The sequence below is a fragment of the Trachurus trachurus genome (genome assembly GCF_905171665.1).
Source record: "Trachurus trachurus genome assembly, chromosome: 24".
Taxonomy (NCBI): domain Eukaryota; kingdom Metazoa; phylum Chordata; class Actinopteri; order Carangiformes; family Carangidae; genus Trachurus; species Trachurus trachurus.
The window spans coordinates 19,290,656-19,316,939 of record NC_139910.1 but is presented as its reverse complement, the minus strand read 5'-3'; the positions used below and the strand labels follow the sequence as shown (position 1 = coordinate 19,316,939).

General features: G+C 41.4%; 1 protein-coding gene across 1 annotated transcript in view; it reads right to left on the bottom strand.

The window, feature by feature from the left end:
* nt5dc1 (5'-nucleotidase domain containing 1) overlaps positions 1-26,284 on the bottom strand; it is a 68,295-nt gene that overhangs the window by 27,966 nt on the left and 14,045 nt on the right. The window contains exon 7 of the mRNA XM_084000594.1: positions 4,974-5,148. Within this exon, the coding sequence (XP_083856720.1) occupies positions 4,974-5,148 (175 nt within the window). The remainder of the gene's footprint in view (positions 1-4,973; positions 5,149-26,284) is intronic.

Genomic DNA, 26,284 nt, shown 5'->3' with positions numbered 1-26,284 from the left:
ATTTTTCGGGGCTTTTTGCCTTTGATTGACAGGACAGTTGAGAGAGACAGGAAATGGGGAGGCAGAGAGAGGGGAATGACATGCAGCAAAGGGCCAACAAATTTGGGTTTCAGGGATGGCTGCAGTGAGGACTGTCGCCTCTGCATATGGGGTGCGTGCTCAACCCACTGAGCTATACAGCGACTGGTGCTCTTCTAATGACATCATTACATAGCGCCCCCTTCTTCTGCTATGGTTTAATGGCACATCAATGGAGAATTAGTGCCACAATCTGTTTGTCTTTAGGCGCTTAATTTCTAATATTCGATCAACAACTGACATTCCCATCATGGATTTAGCTGCAAAGCCTAAAGGCAAACAGAAATGATTTTATTTATATGTTCCAATGTTTAATACCAATGGGTCTTTATAAAGTGTATGTGTATTATTGAACTATGTTTTGGCTTATACTACAATAGTGGCATAAAATGATCAGAAAAAGACAATTAAATTGTTAATTGCAATTATTTATGGAAATTAATCGTCAACTAAATGTCATGGTCGGGGCAGCCCTAGGGGTGGGTGATGAGGGTGACAGCCTGAAGACAACACAGTGTCCAGCAGCATCGGGAAAGTCTGTGACTGTCCACAGGAAGACGTGTCAGGACAACCACTGACCTCCTGCCCTGAGAGTCCAGCAGCAGCTGACTCAACTTGAGAGGACAGGAAACAGTTCACCCCGACAGAGGATACGTAGCAAACTGTGTCCATAAAAGATTTCAGCTACTTTGTGCAAACTGTAGATTAGGATATACACTCACTGTATTGTATATGCTGTGCTAATGTAGTTTAAACCTCCAGAAGCTAATAAAACTAGCTAAAGCTAGCAAACTGACCTCAATATGACCTCCAATATTTGTTTGTTTTTTTCTTTTTTACATTGACATAAGTTACAGATCTGGGGCCGTATTCCTAAAGATTCTTAGTGCAAAGAGTTGCTCCTAGTGGCCAAATTCTAAGAAAATTCTTAGAATCATGATGTTTTCTTAGAATTTCTCCTAAAAGTTAAGAGTAGATCCTAGTAAAGATAAAAGCTATTCCTAAAGAATCCTAGCTCTTAAGAGAGCTCCTAAGGTGGGATCTGTTAAGAGTAGGGAAGAGGACTTTTAAGTGGCTTAAGAGTTCCCTAAGCAGAGGACAAAATGGTGGACAGAAGAGGCAGGAGAGATATTCTCCAAACACTGGATGACAGTGAATTAATGAAACGCTACAGATTGTTCCTGTTCCTCTGTCCAGTTGGATTTCCTTGTTCTTTTCTTCTCCATTGCTGTTCACTGGTTTGTGGTAGATTTCAAAGCCAACCAACACTGCTTCTTATAGGCCGGTCAGCAATCACGGACACTGATTAAAGCTGAGCCATTTTACCCTTGTTAATACCAAATTGAGTTGGAAAGTTGAAAGTGCAAAAATTACCAGCATGGTAATTAATATAAGCAAATAAATCTAAGTTTCACTATGTGAATACTGTGCAAGTTTTCACACATTTTGTAGGATAATTTTAAAGTATAGCTTACTATTCATTTAACAGATATTTTCTTTTATGTGAAATAATTTTTATTTAAAAAAAAAAAGTATATTTTTTATCTAGCTTTTTTTTAAAGTATTTTTTGGGGCATTTTGGCCTTTAATTGACAGAACAGTTGAGAGAGAGACAGGAAATGGGAGGCAGAAAGACATGCAGGATAGGACTGCTCCACAAGCGATTCGAACCGTGGCCACACATGGGACGGCTGCTCTACCAACTGAGCTAAACACCGCCCCTTTTATCTAACTTTATGGATCAACCAATCACAGCGTTTGAAATGATGACTCATACCTAGCAACGGGGGTCAACCACACCTCCTCACTAAGATAGGAGTTTCTGTCCACTCCTTGCTCAGAGTTCTCTGAGAGTGTTCTGGAATCACTCCTAAGCTAAGACTCCTTGCTAGGAATTTTTAGGTTAAGTTAGGAGCTCTCTGAGAGGATTCTTAGAATCTTTAGGAATACGGGCCCTGATATTATCACCAACAATTCTTTTATTAGCGTGAATCTGCCTTTTGTGAATATATTTTATTTCACTCTGCTGTGTCTTTCACTGTTGTTTATGTGTTGTTTTTTAGTATATTTTCTCAACAGCACCGCATTTGAGAGTCTCTACATAAATTTCCTTCTACTCATGCAATGACAATAAAGATTGTTTGATCTCTGCAGTTCACTGTTTGCAGCATTGTAGTCTCATTAGATTGAAACTGATTGTTTTTATATACCTGAGCCAATATAACAGCTATTATAGTCACCTGTTTACATTTTTAATTACGTCTGAGCCTCATGCCCCTCCCATCCTTTGTTTTGCTGGGAGTTAGGGGGCAGAGTTAGGCACTGCCAAGATGTCAACTGTGCAGCAACTCATTCTGAGTTTCAAAGCTTCTCCTCAGAAACCACATCTCACTCATAGTGATCTGTACATCTACTGTCATTAAAAGGTCATTGATAAGTCATTTTTTTAGTTTTCAATGGTTCAGATCAACTGGAACCAATTTTCCACTGTAACTGATTCTTAATTCCCATCTCTAACTTTCTAAAAATGTATTGAGAGATAGTATCTTGAATCACGCAAGTGAAGAAGTTTCTTTGCCTCCATCTGCACTGTTCTGATTTTGGTCATAAATGAAGGCAGCACAGCACATTAATTGACAATTAACACTACAATAAACTACACAGCCCAACTAACTCCAGCTGTAAATGCCTTCACCTGATCAGGCAAAGGAACAGCAACCTGAGTTTCTCTGGGCAGTGTGCTGGGTGGTGGTCAACAGCCTGCTGTCAGACAGCTCTGGCCTTGTTGTGCTACTTCTGACGGATGACTGTCACTGGCCCGCCGCCAAGCTGTGGGCTTTTTCTCTGGAAGGATGTGAGGGAGGGAGGGAGGGAGGGAGGGAGGCCTTTCACAACAAAGTGCTTTAAACGGAGAGAGGACAAGTTAAGAAATTGTGCTGAATTCTAAGAGCGACGGTGCAGGCTGGAGATGATGCATGCTGCTGCCAGTGAAGCAGCAGGGGAGCAGGGGAAATGGTTTGGGGAACAACAGGAATGACCTGGCTGCTCACCGCTCAACAGGAAACAGAGAGAGAGGAGGGGGAGGCCGAGGGGGTTGCAGAGACCACGTGAAACTGGCATCCAGAGAGAAACGGCCTTAACCTGACCTGCATTTTCGGCCGTACGGAGAACAATCAGCTCACAGAGTGAAGACTGAAAAAGCAGATCACCTCACTGTGTGAGTGGAGAGTAAGATAACAACACCTCACACAGAACCACAGAAACTTGTGTTTGTTCAATCCCAGCAGCGACAGCGGACTTTGTGTTTTTTCAAGGCCTTCTTGCTGCTTGATCGAGTGTATAACAGGACTTAGGCTACGAAAATAAGCCTGGACCACAGAGTGCACTGTGAACAGAGGGAGGTCAATAATGCACCAAAGCTTGTGTTAAACTACAAAAAGTCCAGTAAGAGAGTAAGACCCTCTCCTGCACACCTACAGCTATATAATAAAGTGCTGATGACCTATTAAACTTATTGAGTGCCATTGACGTATATATACATCAATCAAAATCCAACGCTTGAGTGCCATTGACGTACATATACAGTACGTCAAACGCAGTTTTCTGCGGCTGGTAAAGGGGGGCGCTGGGGTGCTTTTGTTTTATGAATTAGCTGTTCATATGAGGCTGTTTCTGCATTGCTCAGGAAATCTAAGGCATGTGCCGGTTTAAATGTACATAAATACCAGTCCTAGCCTGGTCAGATGCGAACATGAACTGATGAAGCCTCTTGGATGAGAGGTGTAACGTCTTCCTAGACAAATCAAGTCCAGTTGCATTCGATTTAAATTTCCTTGAGATAACTATGACCTGGACAAATGAGAATATTCACAGGCTTATCGTACATAAATACTAGTGTTTTCTTAAATACGTGTCTTTAACTGCCGAAGGAACAGTGTCAATTGTGGGACTTTCCAAGACTTGCATCCTACAAATACCCAGTCCAGCTCTGGACACGTTTAAAAGAAAATGAAAGCAAACAGGATGCACCTGACCACAGTCTGAAGTGCCACACATCTGGGCTTTATGGCAGAGTGGCCTCTCAGTGAAAAAAAAAACATACCTCTCGGACTCTGAGACTGAAAGAAACTCCGATTGCACTGGGCACTCTGAGAAGATGATTATTGCAAGAGTCCTGGTTGTTCCAAATGTCCTCGATGTAAACATGATGGAGGCCCCCTGTGCTCTTAGGAACCTTCAATGCTGAAGTTATTTTTCTGGTTACATCAACTCACTCCTGTCTCTGAGCTCTGCAGGCAGCTCCTTCCTCCTCATGTTATTTGCTCTGATCTACATCATCCGCTGTGTGAACTGACATGGACACGTCGCACCGGGTCTAATCAGCTGATCACAGGTGTTCTCCAATCAAAGAGCATAAAACATCTCATAGATCTTTAATACCTGAGCTAAACTTCAAATGCCGTATCAAAGTATATATTCTTTCCTTTCTAATTGCCTTGTAAAAACCTCTAAAATTCTGTTTTCGTTATGGGACACTGAGTGTAGATTAATGAGAGAAAAAGTGGATTTATTTGACTTAAACAGGCTGAAACAAAATGAAAGGAGAGCGGTGTCTGAATGTGTATAACATGTGTGTGATGATGATGGTAACTGCAGGTGGACGCGTGAGCCACCGTGGACTGGAGGAATGACTGATGGCATGTGAGAGCTGTAAGGAATGCTGTGAGCTGTGGGGAGAAGCAGGAACTGCCAGCTTGGGCTGAGCGGACCTTCAGGTTATAAATCCTGTGGGGGCCGTTTAGGTAAGGCAGTCTGGGGCCTGGTCTTGTAAAGGAGGCGGAGGAGGAGGAGGGGGGGGGGGTTAGTCTGTGGTCCCAGTGTGAGTCAAGTCTTACCCTAGGATGTGTTCACAGATGAGCCTGCAGTAGTCACTGTGTGAGCTGGTGATGAGTAGGAGGACCTTCCCGGCACTCTTCATGCTGTGCAGCCAGGTCTTGACGGAGTCGGAGCAGGGCTGCAGGTAGCGACCCGGGTCCCTCTTTACACTGGGGAAGTAGGTCCCTGCATCCTCTGTACAGATAAATGAGGGGAATATCATTCTCTGGCATGTAAATACATTAGGGATGTCACAATTACTTGTTTTCACTAATCTTGGTATTAAACGCCACAATTAATTTATCGTAAAGATTCCTAAATACCGTTACTTTCCCAAAAAGATGATGTTGGAACCTTATCGGCAGATGTACGCAAAAATAAGGGTAAATGCACAGATACTGGTCCATTTAACTAACGTAACATTGAATTGGTAGGAATTTATGTTAGTGTGTAATTTTTAATAAAAAATTATTAAAATAAACGTAAACAATTGGTATAGATGACAATTTATGACCTGAATATTTCAAACATTTCACCTGGGGATTAATAATTGGTCAAATATTAATAGATACTTGAAATATTTTCTGTAAACAATGAGTAATGTAATTATATTTTGACTGTATAAGTCAATTTGTACACGTTCATAGTGTTGTGAAATTAATTAATGCATAATAATCGTGATAATTGTAGTACCGTGATTATTTCTCTGACAATGTATAATTGTGACATCCCTAAAATACATCATCATTTGCTTTGGCTTTCACAGCACATTTAATAAACAGCTTTCCCTAGTGTGTCTGTGTTCATGAACTTCTCCCTGATGAAAACATCAAATGCTGGATCATTTTAGCCATGTTCTCTCAAAGCAAAGCTGGACATATATGACACGAGCACCACTGAGCTCCTCCACAGTTTTCAACCCCTTCGAATGAAGATTTTAGGAAATGCTGCAGTTTGAAAACTGTAGGAATTTGCTGCAGGTCAAAGCTAGACTATTCGAACATGTCCATGTGGGGTTCTTAGCCCAATCAAATACCAGACAGTGGGGGTACCAACCAAAGATAACATCTCCAATTTGTTTAATCTCTTGAATTAGGACAGGATGCTATTAGGGTGGGATTGTCAAACAGTCATATTCTCAGAAAATCTTCTCAGAGTGTTTGTATTCATTTGTATTCACAGTAAGGGGGGGACCTCGGGGTCACAGTCCTCATTTCTGAGGCACCATCAATGGACTCTCCTGACTTTGAAGCCCTCCAGCTGCCCTTCACTACATCCTGTCAGCGCGCTGCACAGAGCTAAATATGGCAGCGCGCTGATAGCCCTGCACTGTTACACAATCCCAGTCCGTCACAGAATGTAACTATTGACCTTATGTTCTCGGCTGAATGTAAAAACCCATGAATAAAACATATCCCATACGGGAGTGCGTTTGGGCAGTTCATGCTGATTGGCAGTATATAATGGTACATCCATATATGAATACTACAGAATAGTATAGAATAGTGGTACCGAGAGGAAATGTGACAAACGTGTATCTTATGGAGGGAGTCTTTTCTTCTGCTTTCTCCTCTAAAATGATGCGATTTAATGATGTAAACAATCTGGACTCAACACCAAGACATGTGCAACCTTATCAAAACAGAAATGGAATGTGCCCTCGAGCTGAATGAGGTAACCAATCAAGTGAGAAGTGGCGAGAGAAAAGAAGGCTTGGAAAAACAGGGCAGGGTGTGGATGAGTGGTGTGTATTCAGGAGCTTAGGTGTTTATCCTGGCAGAAAGTGCCGGCCTCACAGGAGCATCACTGAGTCCTCAGAGCAACAGTCAGAGACTTTACTCAGACTGTGGACCAAAGTGTCCCGTTTTCTTTTTCTTTTTTTCTTTTTTTGCCCGATGACACAGTTCTGTGGTCCTGTCCAAACTGAAGCTGCACTGTCAATTTTAGCTCACATTAAAAGAAGTTTTAAGGCAAAAATAACAACACATTGGCACTGCTACTACTAAAGTCCAGTCTGAGTGACAGATCTGTGAATCTGAAGGTTTAACAGATGTGCAGCAGCCTGGAAAGTTTTATTTTGTTAACGACTAAAGTGAAATAAAGAGTTGAAATACAATCCTGATGACACAAAGCAATCTACATGGAACGGGTCAAGCACATCTTGCCGGATAATGTCATTGCATCCAATCACTTAAGCATAAAGTGAGCCAGGTCATCCAACCCTCAGCCCTCACTGGGTCAGTCTGTCCTGGCCCCACTGCAGTAAAGTAAAACACCTGAATACAAGGTTGAGTTCATAGTACAACAACTGGTAATAAACAGCAGTGGGAAAAACTACTTTTGCCAGCTTTCCGTTTGTAATGCTATATATTCCATGATATTGAGAATTTCAGATTTTTGAAAGTTAATTTTCTAGGAGATCTTCCCATTTTTTTCCCCATTCCGTACATGGCATGAATCCACCACAAAACAATTAGAATTTGTGGGTGTTCATATAATGATGATATTTCAGTTTCATTTCTTTCACCACAATCACCAGACCACAGCTCTGCAGAAGAAGGCTCAGCAATGACGTGGAGATGGAAGTTTTGGGGGAATATTCAATTCAATGGCATGACTTCTATGATCTTTCAACTTTCAAAAGCTGTCAATCAAACAAAGATGGTCCAACCAAGACACATCACTCCTTTATCTTTTAAAAATATATATATATTTGAAAAGAAACTGTGTTTCTCACACTGATAAACATTTGTAGAAATGGGTTCAAAAGACAGGACCCTGTCATATCCTTTGGAATAAAAGTACTGTGCCAATGGTCCATTAGTGGAATTGTATCTTATGGCACCTTGCTTTCAGTCTTTCTTAGTGGGCTCTTGACCCTGATGTAAACAAGCAGGTCTGGAGTGTTAACACAGCCGGAGAGAGACAGTCTAGTGCCTGTGATCAGAGGAACTGAAAAGAGGCTGATGTGTTTTTGGACACAAAGCCCTCACCTCCATTGACATCAGAAATGACAGGCACTGTAAGGTCTGTCTTGTAAATAAGTATATAACATTACAACTAAGCAGTTGTGTATGAGACAAAAATCTAGACGCTTGAAGCAGATCATTGCAGCCTGAGTTTGAAAAGTGCGGTCATGCTGCCATCTAGTGATGCAACACAGCCGTAGCTTGAAGAAGAAAAAAGCTCTTGCAGTTTCTCAGGCAGTGGAGGCTTCTTACCAGGAGATGACGACAAGCACAAACAACTAAAGACTTTGATACCATTCAAGGCACCAAAATTCACACATATGAAAATGTTCCAATATAAACAAAAGAGCCTTATTTGAACAAATGTCTTCTGAAGTTGTAATTGTGCCCACAGACCATTTCACCTTCAGTTAAACAGAGAAATGCTGACTGTTTGGCCCTCACTCGGAGGGAGAGTTCCTCTGGGACCCTGCAGTAGAGAGCCTATCCTGCCTCATTACCCACAGCCAGGGAGGTCAGCTGAGGGAGGTTAGAGAGCTTCCCGCCAGCAAAATCCCATGTCACAGTTCTCTGTGTGAGAGGAAAAATAACCCACCTCACCATCATCCATTGTGTTCCAGAGATCAAATACCATGCTGTCCAGAACAGCAAGAGGCTGTTTCACATTCCACAGAGGACTTACAACCAAACTACACACCTGACACAGGGGCTAGGAAATGGATCTACTCATGTTCAGAATGAAAGAATCAATGGTCCAACCAGATTGTGGGTGTCTTAGTTGATTTTGACCAGTTTTCTAATACCACTAGCTTGGTGGTAACTTAAAATGCTCAAGTCAAGCTTTATATATATTGTTTTATTTTGAACATGTTTTGAAATCAAGTTTGCAGCTACAGTACATTGGACAGAGTAGAAACACACTTTGGCATTTTTCTAAGACAAGCTCTTTTATACTCTTCAAAAATCTACTGAACATTTTGACATTAAAGGGTACTGTGACTTAGCCTGGCCAACGCCAGATCGCAACTCAATCTCATCTGAGATCGAGTATGGGTTTAGGGAAGGTCTATGCACCTCTGACTTCCAAGAGGTGTGACCAATGGATGTAGATCAAAATGCCTCCTACGCAATTGGATAGACCGCAAACCAATCTGAGTAACTATCCAGGTGAGGTATGTAGAGTGACAGAGAATGTCTCAAATGTGGTTGTTGTTGTAGTTTTGCAGGAGCGATGGTTGTCTGAGGCCTTCTGCCAGTTTTGCAAAGAAAATCTCAAAGTGGCTGGTATCTACAGCCACTTGAGCAAGCTGCCATTAGCAAGCTGCTACTCAAGATGCTCTTCAGAGGCCGCCATGATGCATGTAAACAAAAGCTGCTGGACATTGCTTCTCTGTCGTCATCACACTGAGCCCGTCTATATAAAAAAATAATTTGTCAGATGTTTGAGAAGTCTGCCCCAACAGCTTCTTCTCTAAACAGATCTGCAAAGCAAAATGAAATCACTGGCAGGTTTGTCTGAGTTCACACAGGCTAACGGTGACAGCCTTTGAGGCTGGACTTCGTACTGCTACCCTCATTGGTACAAGAGTAAGAGTATTTGGTTACCCCTCTGGCTTTTGGCTAAACTAGGTCTGGCAGGTTGGTCAGACAAATTGTACCACTTAAGGACAAACAGCTACTGTGTAATTCGCTGTACCCTAACAAATTGCTTAAGGTGCCATTTTTACTGCTGAAGGTGCTGAACATAGTTTCTTTTGAAGGGATTTGGTGGTTGAAATCATGGGATGAGCAGTGCTACCTCCACAGGTCAGATTGGAAGCAACAACTGACTCGCTATCGGAAAATGATGAGCTGGGCTAGGGCTAGCTGGTTAGCGTGCTAACTTCAGTAGCAGAAAAGACATCATTAGTGTTGCAACAAGAAAAATGAGTATCACTAAATGTGGTGTAGCTTAAATTCCAGTCTTAAAAAATAGAAGAAGATGCTGTGATACTGTAGGTACTCAATTATTTTGGAATATTGGAAGAAACCCAGAGTAATAGTTTGTACATTCCAGGTGGACTGCAGATTGGATCAGAATCTAGTGGAGCATTGAGTTGATGAAGTAATGATTTTCTGTATCCACTGAGTACTTGCATGGCAGCAGGTAGTGAACCCTGATCTGATACTGCTACCAGATTTTATTTGCCCTGTATAATTGCACAGCATCTGAGAGAAATGCTTGCTTGTGACATCAATCGGATGTTAACCATGTTTGACTTCTTGTAAACAGTTTCAGTTTGTTAGGTTTGTGTGACTCCATCCCTGACAAGGCCTCAGTGAAACCTCCCAAAGACGACTTCCTTTACGTGTAAATACTGTATCATCATCTGTTATCTCTTCAGCCCGCTGTGTGTTATTGGGCTTCGAGAACAGAGGCCAGATTAATACAGCGGTGCATCTTGGGACATAGCAACACGTGCTCAATCCACAAGTACCAAAAAGCATATTTAAACATTGCTTGGGCACATCACAAGTGCCAGTTTACTACAGTGTGCGCGCGCGGTGAAATGAAACGTGCCTCTGCAGGATCTGGCTGTGAATGTAGGACTGAAGTGCCCCGAGGCCCCCGCAGGCCTGTGGCTGGGCACCATGCCGTGCAGCTCTGGGAGCCGGGCCTGGACGGCTGGAGAGCTGCCCAGCGTCACAGAGGGAACCGCGACCAGCAGCAGCGCAATCTCCATCACACATCAAAGCGTCCTGACAGGATACACAAATCAACAGTTGCAGTGCAAATTAGGGCCGAGGACGGGGTGTTTCACAAACAGCCACACCAAAAGTGATGAGAGGGCAGAAAGTAGAGGCACATTCGTTTTTCTTTATTGCCCAGTTAAGCAGGGGGGAAGATAAAGGCTATCATAACAAATGCGCAAAAATGCTGCATTTATCCATTTTTTCCACTATACTTTCACGTGTATCAAGCTCTGCATGTATAAAACATATGGAGCAGATCTTTAGAGAAAAAGCTATAATCTTAAGTGTTTTCACTTTAAGAGGCATCCAGACAAATTATGTTTTCCAGCACCTGATGGAACCACGTGGAAAACTCTGGCCGGGTCATTTTGTCTGTGGAGTTTCCATTTTTAGAAGAACAACCACAAATTGCTGCATCATGTCCCTCACACAGTTTTTTTTTTTTTTTTTTTTTTGTCTTTGGTAGGTGACAGAGTAGGAGAATTTTAAACCATTACCCATGACAACAAAAAATGCAAAGTAATTCAAAACCCCTATGTATTGTGTCTTTAACATGCAATAGTATATAGTATAAAGTGATTTGTGTGACTGAATCTATATTTTTCTAATTCATTCATTACAGACTTATTGAGAGGCCCTTATTCCCAGGGTAAACATAAGGCCACATTCACATGGAGCGACCTAAGGCCCATCAGCCTAACGCCCATGTGAATGCATGAAATACTTCCGGGTAAATCTTCAGTTCAAAATACCATATTAATAACAGTTTTATTATGTTTCTTTTATAAAAAAAAAAGGTCTAAGGTATAAACTCTTGAAATAAACATTTGTAAGGAAAAGTTTCAGCTTGCATTACTGTTAATGTATACCCTTCCAAGGATCTGGCCATATAACTATGTTCATTGTATAAAATCCTTTGAAACAGTCAACTGTTCGCAATGCAACTGCTTCTTTGCGATTCTGTGTTTCTTAAAAGTTTGTTTTTTTCCATGACCTCCCCTTGTCGGTGGTACAATCAAAGAACTCCAAAGGCTGCATGCCCACATCATCTGCCCATCAACTCTTCTGAATTCAACACAAATAAAAGACACAAATATGACATAGTGGTTTACCAAGCTGTCTGTGGCTCTTTGTGGCTGGAACAACAGGAGAGCTGTTGGTGCTTTCAGGACCTGCTTCCCTGTCATCATCATCAGCAAAGCTGCTAGCATCTTCGCCGCTGTCGCCAGATTGCGTATTTAAAAAAAATCTTTTTTAAAAACCCTACTATTTTGTCCTAACTTTCAGACTTTTGGGGTCAATGTCTGTCCTTATTTGGTTTTACAGAGATTTGGAGGGAAACCTTTTATTGCACTTAACGTAACAAGCTCAAATGGAACAAGTGCACATGCATTTGGCAAATAATTTTTTTCTTTTTTCTTTTCAAATTGAAAAATGTTATTGCAGGTTGAACTATAAGCAAATGTAATAACTGTCTATGTTTTTCTTCTACAAGTGTGCAACCTGTGTGCAACAACTTGTTTACAATTGTCACCATTTATGTGGCTGTCCTTCTGAAGCTTTTTTTTTTTTTTTTTTGGCACTGGCAAATTCAATACAAATACACCAAAAACAGAAACGAAGACGCGGAGCATTCGCATAAAGCTTGCGTGTTGTATCCAAACTCGACTAAACGACAAGATAAGTAAACTTGGAATCATGGCGATATATGAAATATGGCGATGTAATGGACGTGTTTCAGGCCCAGTATCTGAGGGACCTGACAGTAGTACGCCATTGTTGTTATGGCTAGCGATGTGGCTGAGGATACATGTTAGGGAGGTGGGGATATGACATCATCGTTTCACAAAAGATCCATTTTGGTTGTCCACACACAAACGCCAGGTCAGCATTTTGAGAATTGTGGGACCAGTATTTTTTTTTTTTTTTTAAATACCGTTTTCAGCCTCCCAAAACACAGTTTCCATGTAGACAAAACACAGAAATGATTTTAAAAAAAACACTTTTGCAGATACTCCTAAACCCATATCCGTGTGGACTAGCCCTAAGAGACACCCGCAATCGTTCTTCAGTTCACCAGGCAGGCAGATTTCTTGTCTCCTATCTCAAAGACGCTGTGACTAGATGTTGCCGAGGTGGAAAGAAAAGGCGACACAAGGAACAATACTGCCCTACAACGGAAGAAAGGGGTAACTCCTCAGAGTGTAGTTCTGAGAAAAATTAGTTTAAAGTATTTTTGTTGTCCAGTCAACTGTATTGAACTTAGGATTCTGAAAATTGGTCAAATCCTTGCTTTTGCGAGTAGTATTCTAGCTGTGTAAAAATATTTAACTCAAACTTAACATTTTACCCTTATTTCAGAGTTACCTCTGTCTGTCTGTGCATTGAGGCAAAATATAAGCTGGCCATACAACGCAAGAAAGGGGTAACTCCCATTGGTTCTAAAATGGTAGTAGCCTGTTGTACAGTAGGGCCTGTTGAACATTCTATACACAGGAAGAAAAAGGTAACTCATGTTACTGTGTTCTCTCGTTGTTTCCCCACAGCTTTGGGTAGTTCTATACACAGAGAGAAAGGGGTAACTCTAGTTACTGTGTTCTCTTGTTGTTTCACCACAGTTTTTGGGAGTTACTGTGAAAACCACCCACAAATATATCCCAAATAAGATAAAGTTGAGTCAAGATATTTATCCACATGATGTAGCAGACCTTTAATGTCCCAAAAATGACAAAATCTCATTTTTGACAAAAAATGAGTTACCCCTTTCTTGCGTTGTAGGGCAGAATAGCAGCTAAAAAAAAAAGATGTGGCTGCTTTTGGATACCAGTGTGTGGATCTCTGTGAAGGACGGTGACGCCAGTTGCACAGTCATTCTCCCCTCAGAGCAAAAGTGAAGAAAACTGCAATCTGTCATTATACCAAACCAGAGCTATATTTAGCCAGAGCTATCTTAAGAAAACTGTGAAGATTCATACTTCAAGGTTTAATCTTGGGACAATCTTATCTTGAATTCCCCACATGGGGTAAAATAACTCACATCACAACTCTTAGCTCCTAGCCTTAATAGGTGCTTAAGTATCCAAAAAATACAGACAACAATTGCTGACACATGTATTCGTGTGTATTTTAAACAAAAGTTAAGTTTGAGCAGACTGGTTGATTGCCCTTCAACTTAAATATATCTAATCTTATCATTCCTGGCTGAATCCTGCTGACTCTTAGAAGAACAATAAAGAAAAGCAGAGAAAAGCAAAACGTGTAAAACCCTGAGCAAGTCCCGCCAGGTTTGTTTTAATCATAGGGGGTTTCTGGCACACAGAGGAGAGTGATCCTTCCATCTCAAGGTGCAATCTCTATAAACAATAGCTTAGCATCAGGCCACCAGGAGCACGCTGGGTGTCACCTTCATACGGGACTCTATGAAACAATACATGTGGGAAGCTTCCCAACAGTTCTGTTTTGTCCATCATCTTTGTACTGTATTTAGTCTATACTGTACAGAGTTTTGTGTTTTCACTGTTTGTTTGTTTTTTGTCTTTTGTCACCTTGATTCCATCTTTAGAGTTGCAAACAAATGGAACAGTGACTACGTCCATCAGTGTGACATAGCATATTGCAGCAGACTGATGTTACTGTAGGGTCTGTGATGAAACAGAGGAAAGGCTCTCACATGCTGCACTTAAAACAAACCAAATGATTTTTGCCATCTCATGACTGACTGAAAGCTCTCAGTCGATGCTGGCCATGCAAATTGGATGGTGCAACAGCAAAGATTTAAGCTTTGCTTCTCCAAGTTTATGTTCCCTCAAAGGTTGGCTGCACAGTTAAATCACAATGTAATTGAAATCACAATACAGTATAAGAAGTGCAATTACTGATCACGGGAGAGTTTTAGATTAAGGTAAAACATATTCCAACATTGTTGGTACCAGAAGTGTTGTGTTGCTGCAGAGAGACCCTGGCTAACAAATTATATTCTCAAGAAGTGTTTGTGTTTGTTTGGTACCAAACCCAACAAACATCACCACAACACCAATCATCAATTTTATGATGTTCAATATCTTCCCATACTATTGCAAAAAAGTTTCAAACTAAATACAATCAAATACAAAGTCCACTTTTGTTAGTTTAATGGTGGGAGACAATGAGCCAGGTGAGTAGTTTAGAAGAGTTACACTTGTTCTCTTTATTTATCATGGATGTCTTTTTGGTGTAACATGCAATACACATTCAGACTTTAAAAGCCACGCAGCAGGATTCCACCAAACAGGCCCAGGTGCTAAATATCAAACTCAGGATAAGATACTTGCTTTTGTATCCTCAGTTTTGTTTTAGGAGGTGTGTGTGGTTAATAGTCTCTAGCCTAGTGTTTTTTCAGGCAATTATATGAAAGTTGTCAGTGAATAGTGATGTGTAATAGTGCTATGCTTGACAACACAACAATAACCCTCAAGCTCAGTCGTGCAATCACTTTCTGTCATGTCAATGCTCCAACAAAGCTGGTTTGATCACACCTCACTTTTAAGACCTTCACACAAGATGGGCAGCTGCTATTTATGCAGCCTCAGTGCGGGTTGGGAAAAAGACAACGGCAAAGAAAGCAGCATAGACACTCCTGAGGTCTGAATTTTCACTCATATAGCCGGTTTCCACTGCAGGAACTTCTGGCTAATTTTTACAAGGCCGGGGCCATTGGTGCATGTCTCCATAGCAGCATCTGCCCCCAAAAGACAATCTCCTGGAACTTCTACAGTACGATGGTATACACGAGTCCCTGCCTCAGGGTAGGTACTCTGAGCGGGCTTGAGGTTTTTTACTCTGTGCTGATTAGGTATACGCAGACCGGGATGTGACGCCAACAGAAGAGAGCGCAACAATAAGCGGCATTTTTAAAACTCAACAGAAGAGGAGCATTAGTAGAAAGCTTGTACACTTCCAGAGAAAACTACCGGAATACAACAACAGGAGCAGTGAAAGAAGACAAGATGTTTAATAAGTGGACAGACAATTATGCGATTACGCGACAATTGAAACTATTGTACAATAGGCGTGTTTCCACTGCAGGAACTTTGGGCTAATTTTACAGGGCCAGCCCCACTGGTGCGTGTCTCCACTGCAGGAACCTCCCCCACAGGGCCGCTTACAGGAACTTTTACAGGGCCGAACGGAGTCCCTGCCTGGGGGTAGGTACTCGGATCGGCCCTGAAGAAGTCCTGGTGGGGCTTGAGATTTACTCTGTGCTGATTGGTCAGACTCAAAGCAGGATCATGTAACGCTAAGAGAAAGCCCCAAAATAAGATGCATTTTTGTAACTCAACATTACAAAAAACGGAAAAACGGCCGAAAAAAAGAGAGAATAACTCAGTAAAAGACGAGAGTAGCAGTAGGCCTGGTAAAAAAAAAAAAGAGTGGTAAATAGGTGATTGCGGGATTATGTGACAATCGAGACGGCATTTTTTTTTTTTTAAAGAAAGCATCTATACTGACAGAAAAAAACAACAACAACAACAACAACAAGTAAAAAATAAAATAAAATAAACGCTGCACAATGACCACGCAATGATCAAAACTGTTGCACGTCGCCATAAGAGCCCAGCAGTATTGGCCTGACTGTACAGCCTTACAGTACAATACAATGTGTTTTTTTTAATGTTGCCACGCTGTAGTCCAACACGGCAACCACCGCACAAATTCACTGCATCGTCCACAACCACAATGACTATGAACCAGGCAGTTACAGGCTTATTAAGCTGACTGTATCTATTGTGCTCTTTGTACAGCAGCACAGTAAAAAGGGTCTTTGGTGTTAACAGCTTCTGTCAGACTCTGAGTGTTACTGCACAGATCCTGATCTGAGCCCACCTACCAGTTCATTAGGATGGTGTTTATTTGACACTGTACAGAAAATGCCTCAACTGTTATTGTTGCACGCAAAACACAAATTTAGCTTATCTGGGAGCGAACGCACCAGATCAAAGCATCACTATAACATCATTTAGCAAGTCAGACATAACAGTGTACATCCCCACCCTGATGTGTGACGTCCTAATGGGGAACAGTCTGTATGTACACATTTGTTACACAGCTGTGAGAGAATGATAAATTGACTCAGATACCAAACAGATTGTTTTAAATGTGAAAATAGACCCTGGTCTGATCCTAGCAGGAAGAGAACTGACATTTAAATCTCAATTGTGGATTTGTGGTGTTTACATGTCGTTGTGTCCTCGGAGACAGAGACAGAGACAGGAGGGGTGAAGGTAAATGTTGCCTTTCCTGAACACACTGGGAGCAGCAGAATGTAAACAGACAAACAACTGACTGTATCATGGCGTGCAAAGCAAAGCTAGACTGATGTTAATTTCACTGCTCTCCAAAAGAGACAAACTATAGATTTTCTTGTGGACCTCTGCTGGTTTGCTAACATTATTTAGTTCCCTAATAAAATATATACAAGGTAAATTTCATTTGAAAGAAACTGATTAATTGAAAATTCATTAACTGCTTCTTTCTCTAGAAAAAGCCCCTGGTACACAACACAACCGAGGGCCCTCAGTGTGAGAAGCTGCCATGGAACTACTTTCCAACCAAAGTCCCTTAGCCCTGGCCACACAGTGACGTCAAGCCTGACAGCAGCTTGTAAATGTAATATGGATACTGCAAAGCCTTATATTCTATGATGAGTTACGTATTACTTTCTCTGCTATCTCTGAAAACAAGAATTAAATTTAAGTCTTAATTAATAAACCAGCGAGGATTTCCACAAACAGTTGATTATTCAATAACTGCAACTAGCTAAAAGAAAACAGCATAACTTTGGATTTTCAACATCAAATTACCAAAAACTGCAGGTCCTCTACTAACCACTAGAGTGTGGCTTCAACAGTCCCCATTAGCCATATTCACAGCATCGCCATCTTTGCTTACGTCGTAACTCGGGGTGGGAAGATTCAACGCCGTCACATAACGTTACCGTTAACGTTAGCAGTTGCAGCTAATGCTGGCTAACTTAATTCAAATCAGTTTAACTCAAATGTCGTTTTACTTTGAAATATGTCCCTTCGGACGTTAAAACCCCTGTACAGACTTTTCATTTAGTGTTGATTTTGGCGGCCCCTGTGGACGAAAGCGGCGGAATGAAGACTGCATTTCCCACTGTCATGAAGACGTTTGTCTGGCCGGCGTGTGTAGATTTGTTTTGGAAACGTCGGAAAGAAGACGGGACTTGCTTTTTTTTTTTTTTTTGCAGCATAATGTATCTTTTCGTATCGTTTCGTCAGTGGTCCGACCTGACCATGCCTTCCAGAGGTATAGAATTAGATGACTTAGAAATAGCGTTACACTGATGGGCTCATTTGCTGTTGTAGGTAACAGAGACACATCAGCAGAAACCAGAGACTTTTGCGTATCCAGTTAAAAGCTCCGTACAAGGGCTTTAACAACCCCTGCCTTCTTTAAATCTGTATCAACCGAGAAGTGATGAAAGGAAAGCAGTTCATCAGACTCTCGACGTCTGTCCGGCTTGCAGCCAGGGACGCAGCAGTTATACAGTTTGTTTACCCACCCCAAGTGATGATTTAAGGAATGATGGCGACCCTGTGAATATGGTCAATAGGCTCCCATGTTAAAATGTCCAGTTTTACAGCTGTAATGACTAAAGTTACAGTCTGGTACAACAACACTTTGGGTCTCTGTACACTCTACACCTCCCACAGTCCACATGGTTGTGTATCTCTATATGACGTGTGACGTGTCCAGGGTGAACCCCGCCCTCCTCGCTATAGTTTTTCTATCCCAATACCAGTCAGTGGTCTAAAAGCCTATTTGAGTATTGTTGCTGACCATGTTAATCACTTTCTGACCCACCATCCAACCATGATTTGGTTTCTCTGAGCGTTCACATGAAATCTGCACAAATCAAAAATCAGAAAACAGTACCGAAGCAATCAGAAGAGAAGTTCAGAGCTTCTCACCAACCTGTTGTTACTAGAACTCAACATGTAAAACTACACTAAGAAGGTTTTTGGTTCTCAAAACGACAAATATACCTGATTACAGATCAAGACTTCAGGGAAAGTGTCTAATATGGCCCTTTAAAACATGAGCTGTGAGAACAGGAACCATGTTGGAGCCCCTTTGAGTGAGTAGACCCTTTAATACACCTAAAATCCATCTGACCTCATCCATCCACATAGAAGAAGTTCATCATTTCCAAAAACAGCCATGTTGGCCTGTTTTAAATGTAAACAGAGAAATAAAATTAACTCAACTTGCCACTTTCCAGACTAATTTAAGCCAAAGACTTGTGGCATGAATGACTTCATCATTTAGCTTAAATCTTTATGAAGCTATAAAAACATGGATACAGTTGCTATGTCAACATGCAAGTGGCACATGTACATGCTCACTCTTTGACATGGCCATATAACCAAATGGCGTTTGATGTATAGAAAAAACATCCACTGTAACAAAACTATGGTATCACCATGGAGATGCATGACTCAAAGTCAGTTAAAAATACAACAGATGATTAGAATAATAGACTGTCAGGGTGTAAAACAGAGCTGACTGCTGGGTTGCACGTTCTTTCTAGAAAAGCTACTGGATCTGGGGGAAAAATGTTGAAAAATGGCAAAGCAATTTATTTTTTTACTGTGCACGAGGAGAATCAAGCACCAAACCAGTGCATCTTGGTTAAAGTGGTGCTCCGCTGCCCCCAGAGAGCAGCCATGCTGAGCCTATCAGGCATCACAAACACAGAACAATTACTCTGAGGGGAGCTCAACAAATTCAGCAGTCAATTTAGCAGTGGATGCTGAGGTGAACGAGTGGTCGGAGACGTGGTGGATTTGATGAGAGCATTTTGGTATTTTTGCAGCTTAATACTATGTTTGAAATAAAACTACTGACTTTAAAAGCCATCTTATTTTGGATTTGCAGGATTACCATAAAACCAGAGCACATGTCCCATCTCCACGGCCGCCCCCTACTTTACTGAGAAAATTAGCCATTACTTTTCTCTATGGCTCCTCCTTTCCTCAGCAATATTTAACGCCTTCAAACTGTGACAGCTGAGTCACATGTGATTGTTGCTAATAAAAGGTTTTTTTTTATAGATTTTGTTAACTACTCTCTACACAGCTACTTAGTCTTTTCCCTGACGCGTGTCTAACAGTAAATGCGTGTTGTCCACATGCATAAAGTCAGTGGCCCAGTAAATGTCTTTTATTTTGTTTTCTCAAAAGTGTCCCAGTGTGTCTTTAATGTCCTCCCAGTAATGATATTGTAGAGGAGCAGCGACCAAGGCCACCTAACCAGTGGTTATTATAGCTCTGCATAAGACTGATTTAAATTCTCCATGGCATTGACCGGCCGTTCACCAGATGATGGAAGAGTAATTATAATCACAGGCAGCTGAATGACCTTGATGAAGGCTTTAAAGACTTCATTAAAACATATCTTTACAGAAACTGCAATCAGGCTGTAATTAAGTTTCCTGCTAAACGTATTTGCTGTTGCAGTTTGTATGGAGATGTAGATACCAGCAAAGAGCAGGTGTGATTGAGACTTCCTGTTTCCTCCTCACACATATGAATGGGATTTAATTATTTAGTCAAATGGCTCTTCAAAACTTTTAACATCAAAATCCTGATCCAAAAAATCATGATGACAGATCATGTGATTAGTGGCACTCATGGCTGTCACCAGTGGATCTAGGGTAGTTGACATAAATGGTATGATTCAGACAGAGTTGTGCCCCAGTAGAGCTTAATGGCAACGCTCCTGGTGGCGCTCATATCTTGTATCTTATCTTGTATCACTCATTCATTCATTTTCTATACCGCTTATCCACGGGTACGCTGGAGTCTAACTCAGCTGACTTCGGGCGAAGTCAGGTCACCAGTCTATTGCAGGGCTAACATACATATAGACAGACAACCATTCATAACTCTCATTCACACCTATGGGCAATTTAATGTCGCCAATTAACTGCATGTCTTTGGTCTGTGGGAGGAAGTCGGAGTACCCGGAGAAAACCCACACATGGAGAACATGCAAACTCCACACAGAAGGGCCCCAGCCGGCCGGCGGGTTCGAACCCAGAACTCTCTTGCTGTGACGAGGCGACAGTGCTAACCACTGCACCACCATGCCGCCTGTAGCTGTTCCTTTTTCTAATAATTGTGTATGGTGTAAACATCTACTACACAGTCCAACTACACCACCTCTCAACACCTGCTGCCAAATGTATTAGAATGATAATTATTATTATTAGTGGTAGTAGTAGCATAGTCATCACTATTATTGTTGTTTTTACTGTTTCTGTTATTATCTGTTATTATCATAATCATTGCATAGTGCTCCTTCCTCTTGCTATCACTGTCTCCTTTTCCTTCGATCATAGCTGGTGGTCGCACATCCTGAGTCTGGTTTCGCTCAAGGTTTCTGTCTCTTAGAAGAAGTATTTGGTCACGGTGGGAACTGATGAGCCTCTGTAAATTATATAACAAAGACTTCGGTCTAAACCTGCTGTGAAAAGTGCCTTAAGTTACCTTCTGTTGTTTGAATAGATAATTAACTGGACTAGACTAGAATGTGTGTCAACTTGGAAAGAGTAGTGGCTTGATTTTCCTTGGGGATCAACACTGTGAAAACAGCTTACAATTTCAACCTTTGAAATCTTAGTGCCGCAGTCACTGCACGTTGTGCTAGCATCATTTTGTGTGAAATAAGCCACTGTTGGTGCTATGACCATTTCCTCAACTGCTTCACTGTCGTTGGTGCTGTCCACCACTGGTGTGACCATCTTGGCCAAAAACCAACCCTGCAAGATCAGCGACTCCGACCCGGTGTCCCAGATCTCTTTTCGTGAGAAACATGAACTGCTTTACGGTACTACAACACAAACATGTCCGGTAATATGTGATCTCTTGTTAAAATCTGTCTCTCCTGGTGGTTTAGTGGTGATGTCATTCACTTTAGAGAGCAGCTGACCAACAACATCAGTGCAAAAGCATGAACAGTTTTGCAAAAAGCCTCAAAGTGTTTTCCGTGACCCTATCACCATCTGCAAAATTCATTAAGACTACAAAGAGACGCTAAAGATGTAGAGTTCTGGGAGAGAGATCGCACAGGAAGTGTGATGCAGAGAGGAGGAGGAAGCAAAGAGGGCAGACTCTCTTGCCCCGCCTAGAAATGTGACCATTGAGGAGACATATAATCACGCATGGTTGCACAACACCTCATACATCCTAGACTAGTTCATCCTGAAGCATACTGAACCATCAGCTTGTGTCAGAATGTGTTTCTTTTTTCTTTTCTACTTATCTCTTCAACATGTATTACATTTCCAATACGATCCATGAAAAAGATCAACACATAGAGAAGAATTAGATTTAGACACAATACTTTAAAATCACACCTCTTGTAAGGCTATAAAACTGTCCTGCAGTAACTTTTGGGAACACAAAACCCCGATTTTGGGAAGAGCAGGACCTATCAGACATAGCACAGCTGCAACACTGTGGAGCCTGAGCTCTGCATCCTCCTTCCACACCCTCATGTGTTCTTTCTCATGCACCCCCATAAACAACACGTACTTTGATGTGTTTTTTGTCGCAGCCAAGAGCTACAGACGGAGTGTGGAGCTATTTGAACTATTTAACAACAATGCTGATAAAAGATAGAAATCTGATGCATAACTACTAAATCCAGATGTTAGCTGTGCAGCGATAAAGAATCCTATATTAAAAGAAAAACACTTTAGCCAACTTTACTTGATTCAAACTTATTCGAGGGGTGCACATTAAGTCTTATTTAAGCCACTCTAATGGGTATAATAGCTTTTACTACATTCAAATTCATATCCATTTATGCTATCTATTCATCAGCTGTGGTAGCAATCAAAACAAAGATATTTATACTGCTCGTGAGATAAATGCTATTCGTGACTTGCTCCTTATTCATTTCCACTGAGTGATGCTGGGTTTCTTTGGATTGGAGGGGGGAAAAAAAGAGCTAAGGGCCTCTTAACTTCCTTACGCATTCTTCCCACCGCCGCACTAAGAATGGTTCTCAGGGATCTTTTCCCAGCCCAACACCTAAAATAAAATGGAAACCGACAAAAACAACAACAGACCTGAGCCAGGAGAGCAGCCTGGCAAGGGAAATCCACACATACTCCAGTATATTTAGGACACAGGCCACCGGGGCTGATAAGCACTGGGTTCAAAATACTATAAAAACCTGTTAAAGGACGTATCCATATGCCAGGAGTTCATTCATACTACGTAAAGAGAAAATAAACAGCCAGAAGGTGAAGAGTTTGGATGATACTATTTATGGCTTTGAGAAGGTTCAGTCCTGTATTAAAAAGGATTCCTTCCTCATATAATGATAAATGTCAGATTAAGTCAATTTTAGTTACGTAGTCAAAAATCACTAATTAGTGGCAGAGGTTTTACAGAATATGACAATGTCTTCCTTTGGAAAGCCATTTTTCCACATTAATGATTCTAAACGGTCAGAAATTGGACCCCTGTGTGAGACACTTGGCCCAGTCCACAGCAGCTCTTCACTCTGGTCCTGTCCTTGTGTTCCTGCTCCTGCTGCTCCTCTAAAATGGGAGTGTGCGGATCCTGACCTGAACTATCACTTTAAGATGGAACTAAGAGGTAGTTTCACATTAAAGAAAACTCTGAAGAATCTTTACCACAGACAGACAAATTCTCATGGTCTGCAGCCACAGTAGAGACTAAAATTAGCAGCATTACAAAGTAAAGTTATCAGAAGTCAGACTCTTTGACTGTGGAATTTCCCAATCCTGCATGCACTTGCTTCTCCAAGAGGAAATCCCCCGACACGTGCGCCTCCTGCATCAAGGGCACCACTGCACACCTTTGAGCCCCATAGTGGCCACAGACGTCTGACTGTAAAGTTCTGCTCCGAGGGGAATTAAGTCATTTCCATGATGAAGCCTTCTGTCAAAATCTCACACGGTATGTGAGTGTGTATGATTCACCTGCAATTTGCCCATGAGATAATTTCAATTTTTTTTATTTTTAGAGCTGAATATCGAAAAATAAAAAATATCTAAAAATTCCAGTCTGTGCTCACTCACATAGACTTTCTCCAATTCAGACACTAATGTCTCAAATCATAAAGTTCAGATTAGAACATCCAGGACAACAATGAAAAGCAGTCGAGTCTGAATGGAATCGACCTGAACTCTGGGCCGGCCAGTCCAACAGTGGACCGAAGACCATTAATGTCAATGAAACCAGGGAAGAGTAAAGCTGTTGGATTTGGTACAAGTAGGTGTGTCTGTTTGACACTTGTTTACTTGGTTGAAAATAACACTGTGCTCTTATTGGTTTCCATTCACGGTCAATCACAGCCGCGTCCGCCTACTTCTGAATATAGTGATTTCACTGTGTTTCACCAGTCTGACATGGCAGAGCCAACACAAACACTCTCGCTGAGAAAAAACAACAGATATATAAGTAGATCAACCTTCTTGTTAAACAGGCAACCACTAGGTACAAGATTTAGTTTTGGGAACATGGTAAAGTTCCTGACATACTGACCGTGCCTGTAGTCAGTGATTTGTCAGTCCAGTTTACTCTGCGTTGGCTGCTAATTGGCCTCATCTCAGATCAGAGAAAGGTTTGAAGATGGTGGACATTGAACTGCTGAGACCTTGGATTCAGCTGACAGGATCAACAGAGGTTCTGTCTATCACATGTTGTCTTTAGAGTCCCTGTTTCCATACTCTCTAAAATAACAGTGTACATATGACACTTCGACATGTTTGCCTCGGATGTCTGCAGGAGCTGTCAGTGTTGTTCATTCCATTTTTGTCTTTGTCCACCATAATTATTTTGAGCTCTGCGTAATTTCGTAAACACTAGCGCTACTTCCAGAAAAACATCAACATAATAGTGTTGTAGCTGTTTAAGATGTTGGGTTTGGCCTCCAACACCTTTTTCTCACCACTAACACCGCCTCCACAGTCGGTCACCAACAGGCCCTAGTCTGCAGTGCTTCCAGTGACACTGGAAGACCAGAGGAGTGAATGTGAGCGGGTATGCAAAAGGAAGAGACAGAGAAATGTTGTACATTGGACAAGTTCCCGGTGCTGAGACCAAGGGAGCAGATGGTAAAAGCTTTACGGGGCTTACGGAAGTTGTAAGATCTTATAGAAAAGCAAGATCACTGGGTAATGTAGCTCTCAGTTTGCAAACAAGTCGTTGGAGGAAATCATCACAGATTTGTTGTGGTTGTAGAGTATGGGAGCTGAGAAACGGTGGTACATGGTGAATTTTAAGAGCACCCTGCTGGAATACAAATGACCTCAAACGGCCAGTTGCTCTTAATTTCCAGTGTGAATATTTATATTTTCCCCAAATCTGTTTGTTTAATTGTTGTTCAATTTGTTGTTTGTTTAAATGTTTAATTACAAGAACCTTCCCTGGTGCATGTAATACTGCATAGTGCATACTATTATGTAACTGGAACTTGTAACTAACTTTCAGCCAGCAAGCTAATACTTACTAAGTTAGCTGTAAATGTTTGTTTATGTCTTCATCTATGATGGACAAGTGTTTTGAATCTTGAGAGTGTTGTTAGCACCATAAGCATTGTGGTGCTACAAATGAAATTACTGTAACATCACCATGTCAACTTTAATATCATTAGCTTTCAGGGTAAAACTTTTAAGTTACTGTTAGAACTGAACCTAAATTAAGGTTCATGGAAAACTTTTTAAACTTGTGTTTTTTTGTTTTTTACTATACATTCTCCATTTGTTCCATCCATCCATTTGTTTTTGATTGGTCTAACCTTTTTTTTTGCTTTTGGCCCTATCAGGTCTGCACAGTTTGCACATTTAACCAGCTGCCTGCAGCTGGTTAAATGTGCAACGTATCAGATCGTATCAAAGAGGCAGGTGTGTGACTGTATGAGAGCATTAAGGATCTTCTTGAGATGCAGGGATTGACAGATTGCAATACCGCCCCTGTAAAAGCGGATGATTACGAGCTGGTGAGGGAGGTACAGTAAAAGTGCAAAGTACTGGTCATTATAGCACTTACTCAGCTTTGATTTAGATAATTGGCTTTAAAATAACCCATTACCTGCTCCTAAAATAAATCCTTAAATTAAAGCAAAATCTGATTTGGTAACCGTAAAAACTCTGCGTCTCTGGCTTTAATTCTTTTTCTCAAGAGACCAGCCTTTCCATAATTTTATAATGACTTGGGCGAGATCTTGTCGAGCTGAAAAAAAGAAAAGAAAATCCAGATGGATGCAGTGAGGGCTTTTGGTTGCTATTCTGAATTACAGTCAGCCTCAGGTTGGTCAAACTTCCAACCATGATTTTTGTGTTTGGGTCCCTATAATTGCAGCCAACACACATCCAGGAGGTCAAGCTTCAGTCCTTCCATTCATAAAGCTCTAAGTGCCTCTTAGTGGCGTATTTGGTTTATTAAAACGTTAAATCTGAGCCGCCGTCACTTCCCATCTCAAGCGCTCTATCTTTAGCTCCTGCTTTCCACTCTTCCCTGCTGGCTTAGGTACATCAACCTGCAATTATTTTCTCCTCTCTCTCAGACACCATGGCATCCTCAAGT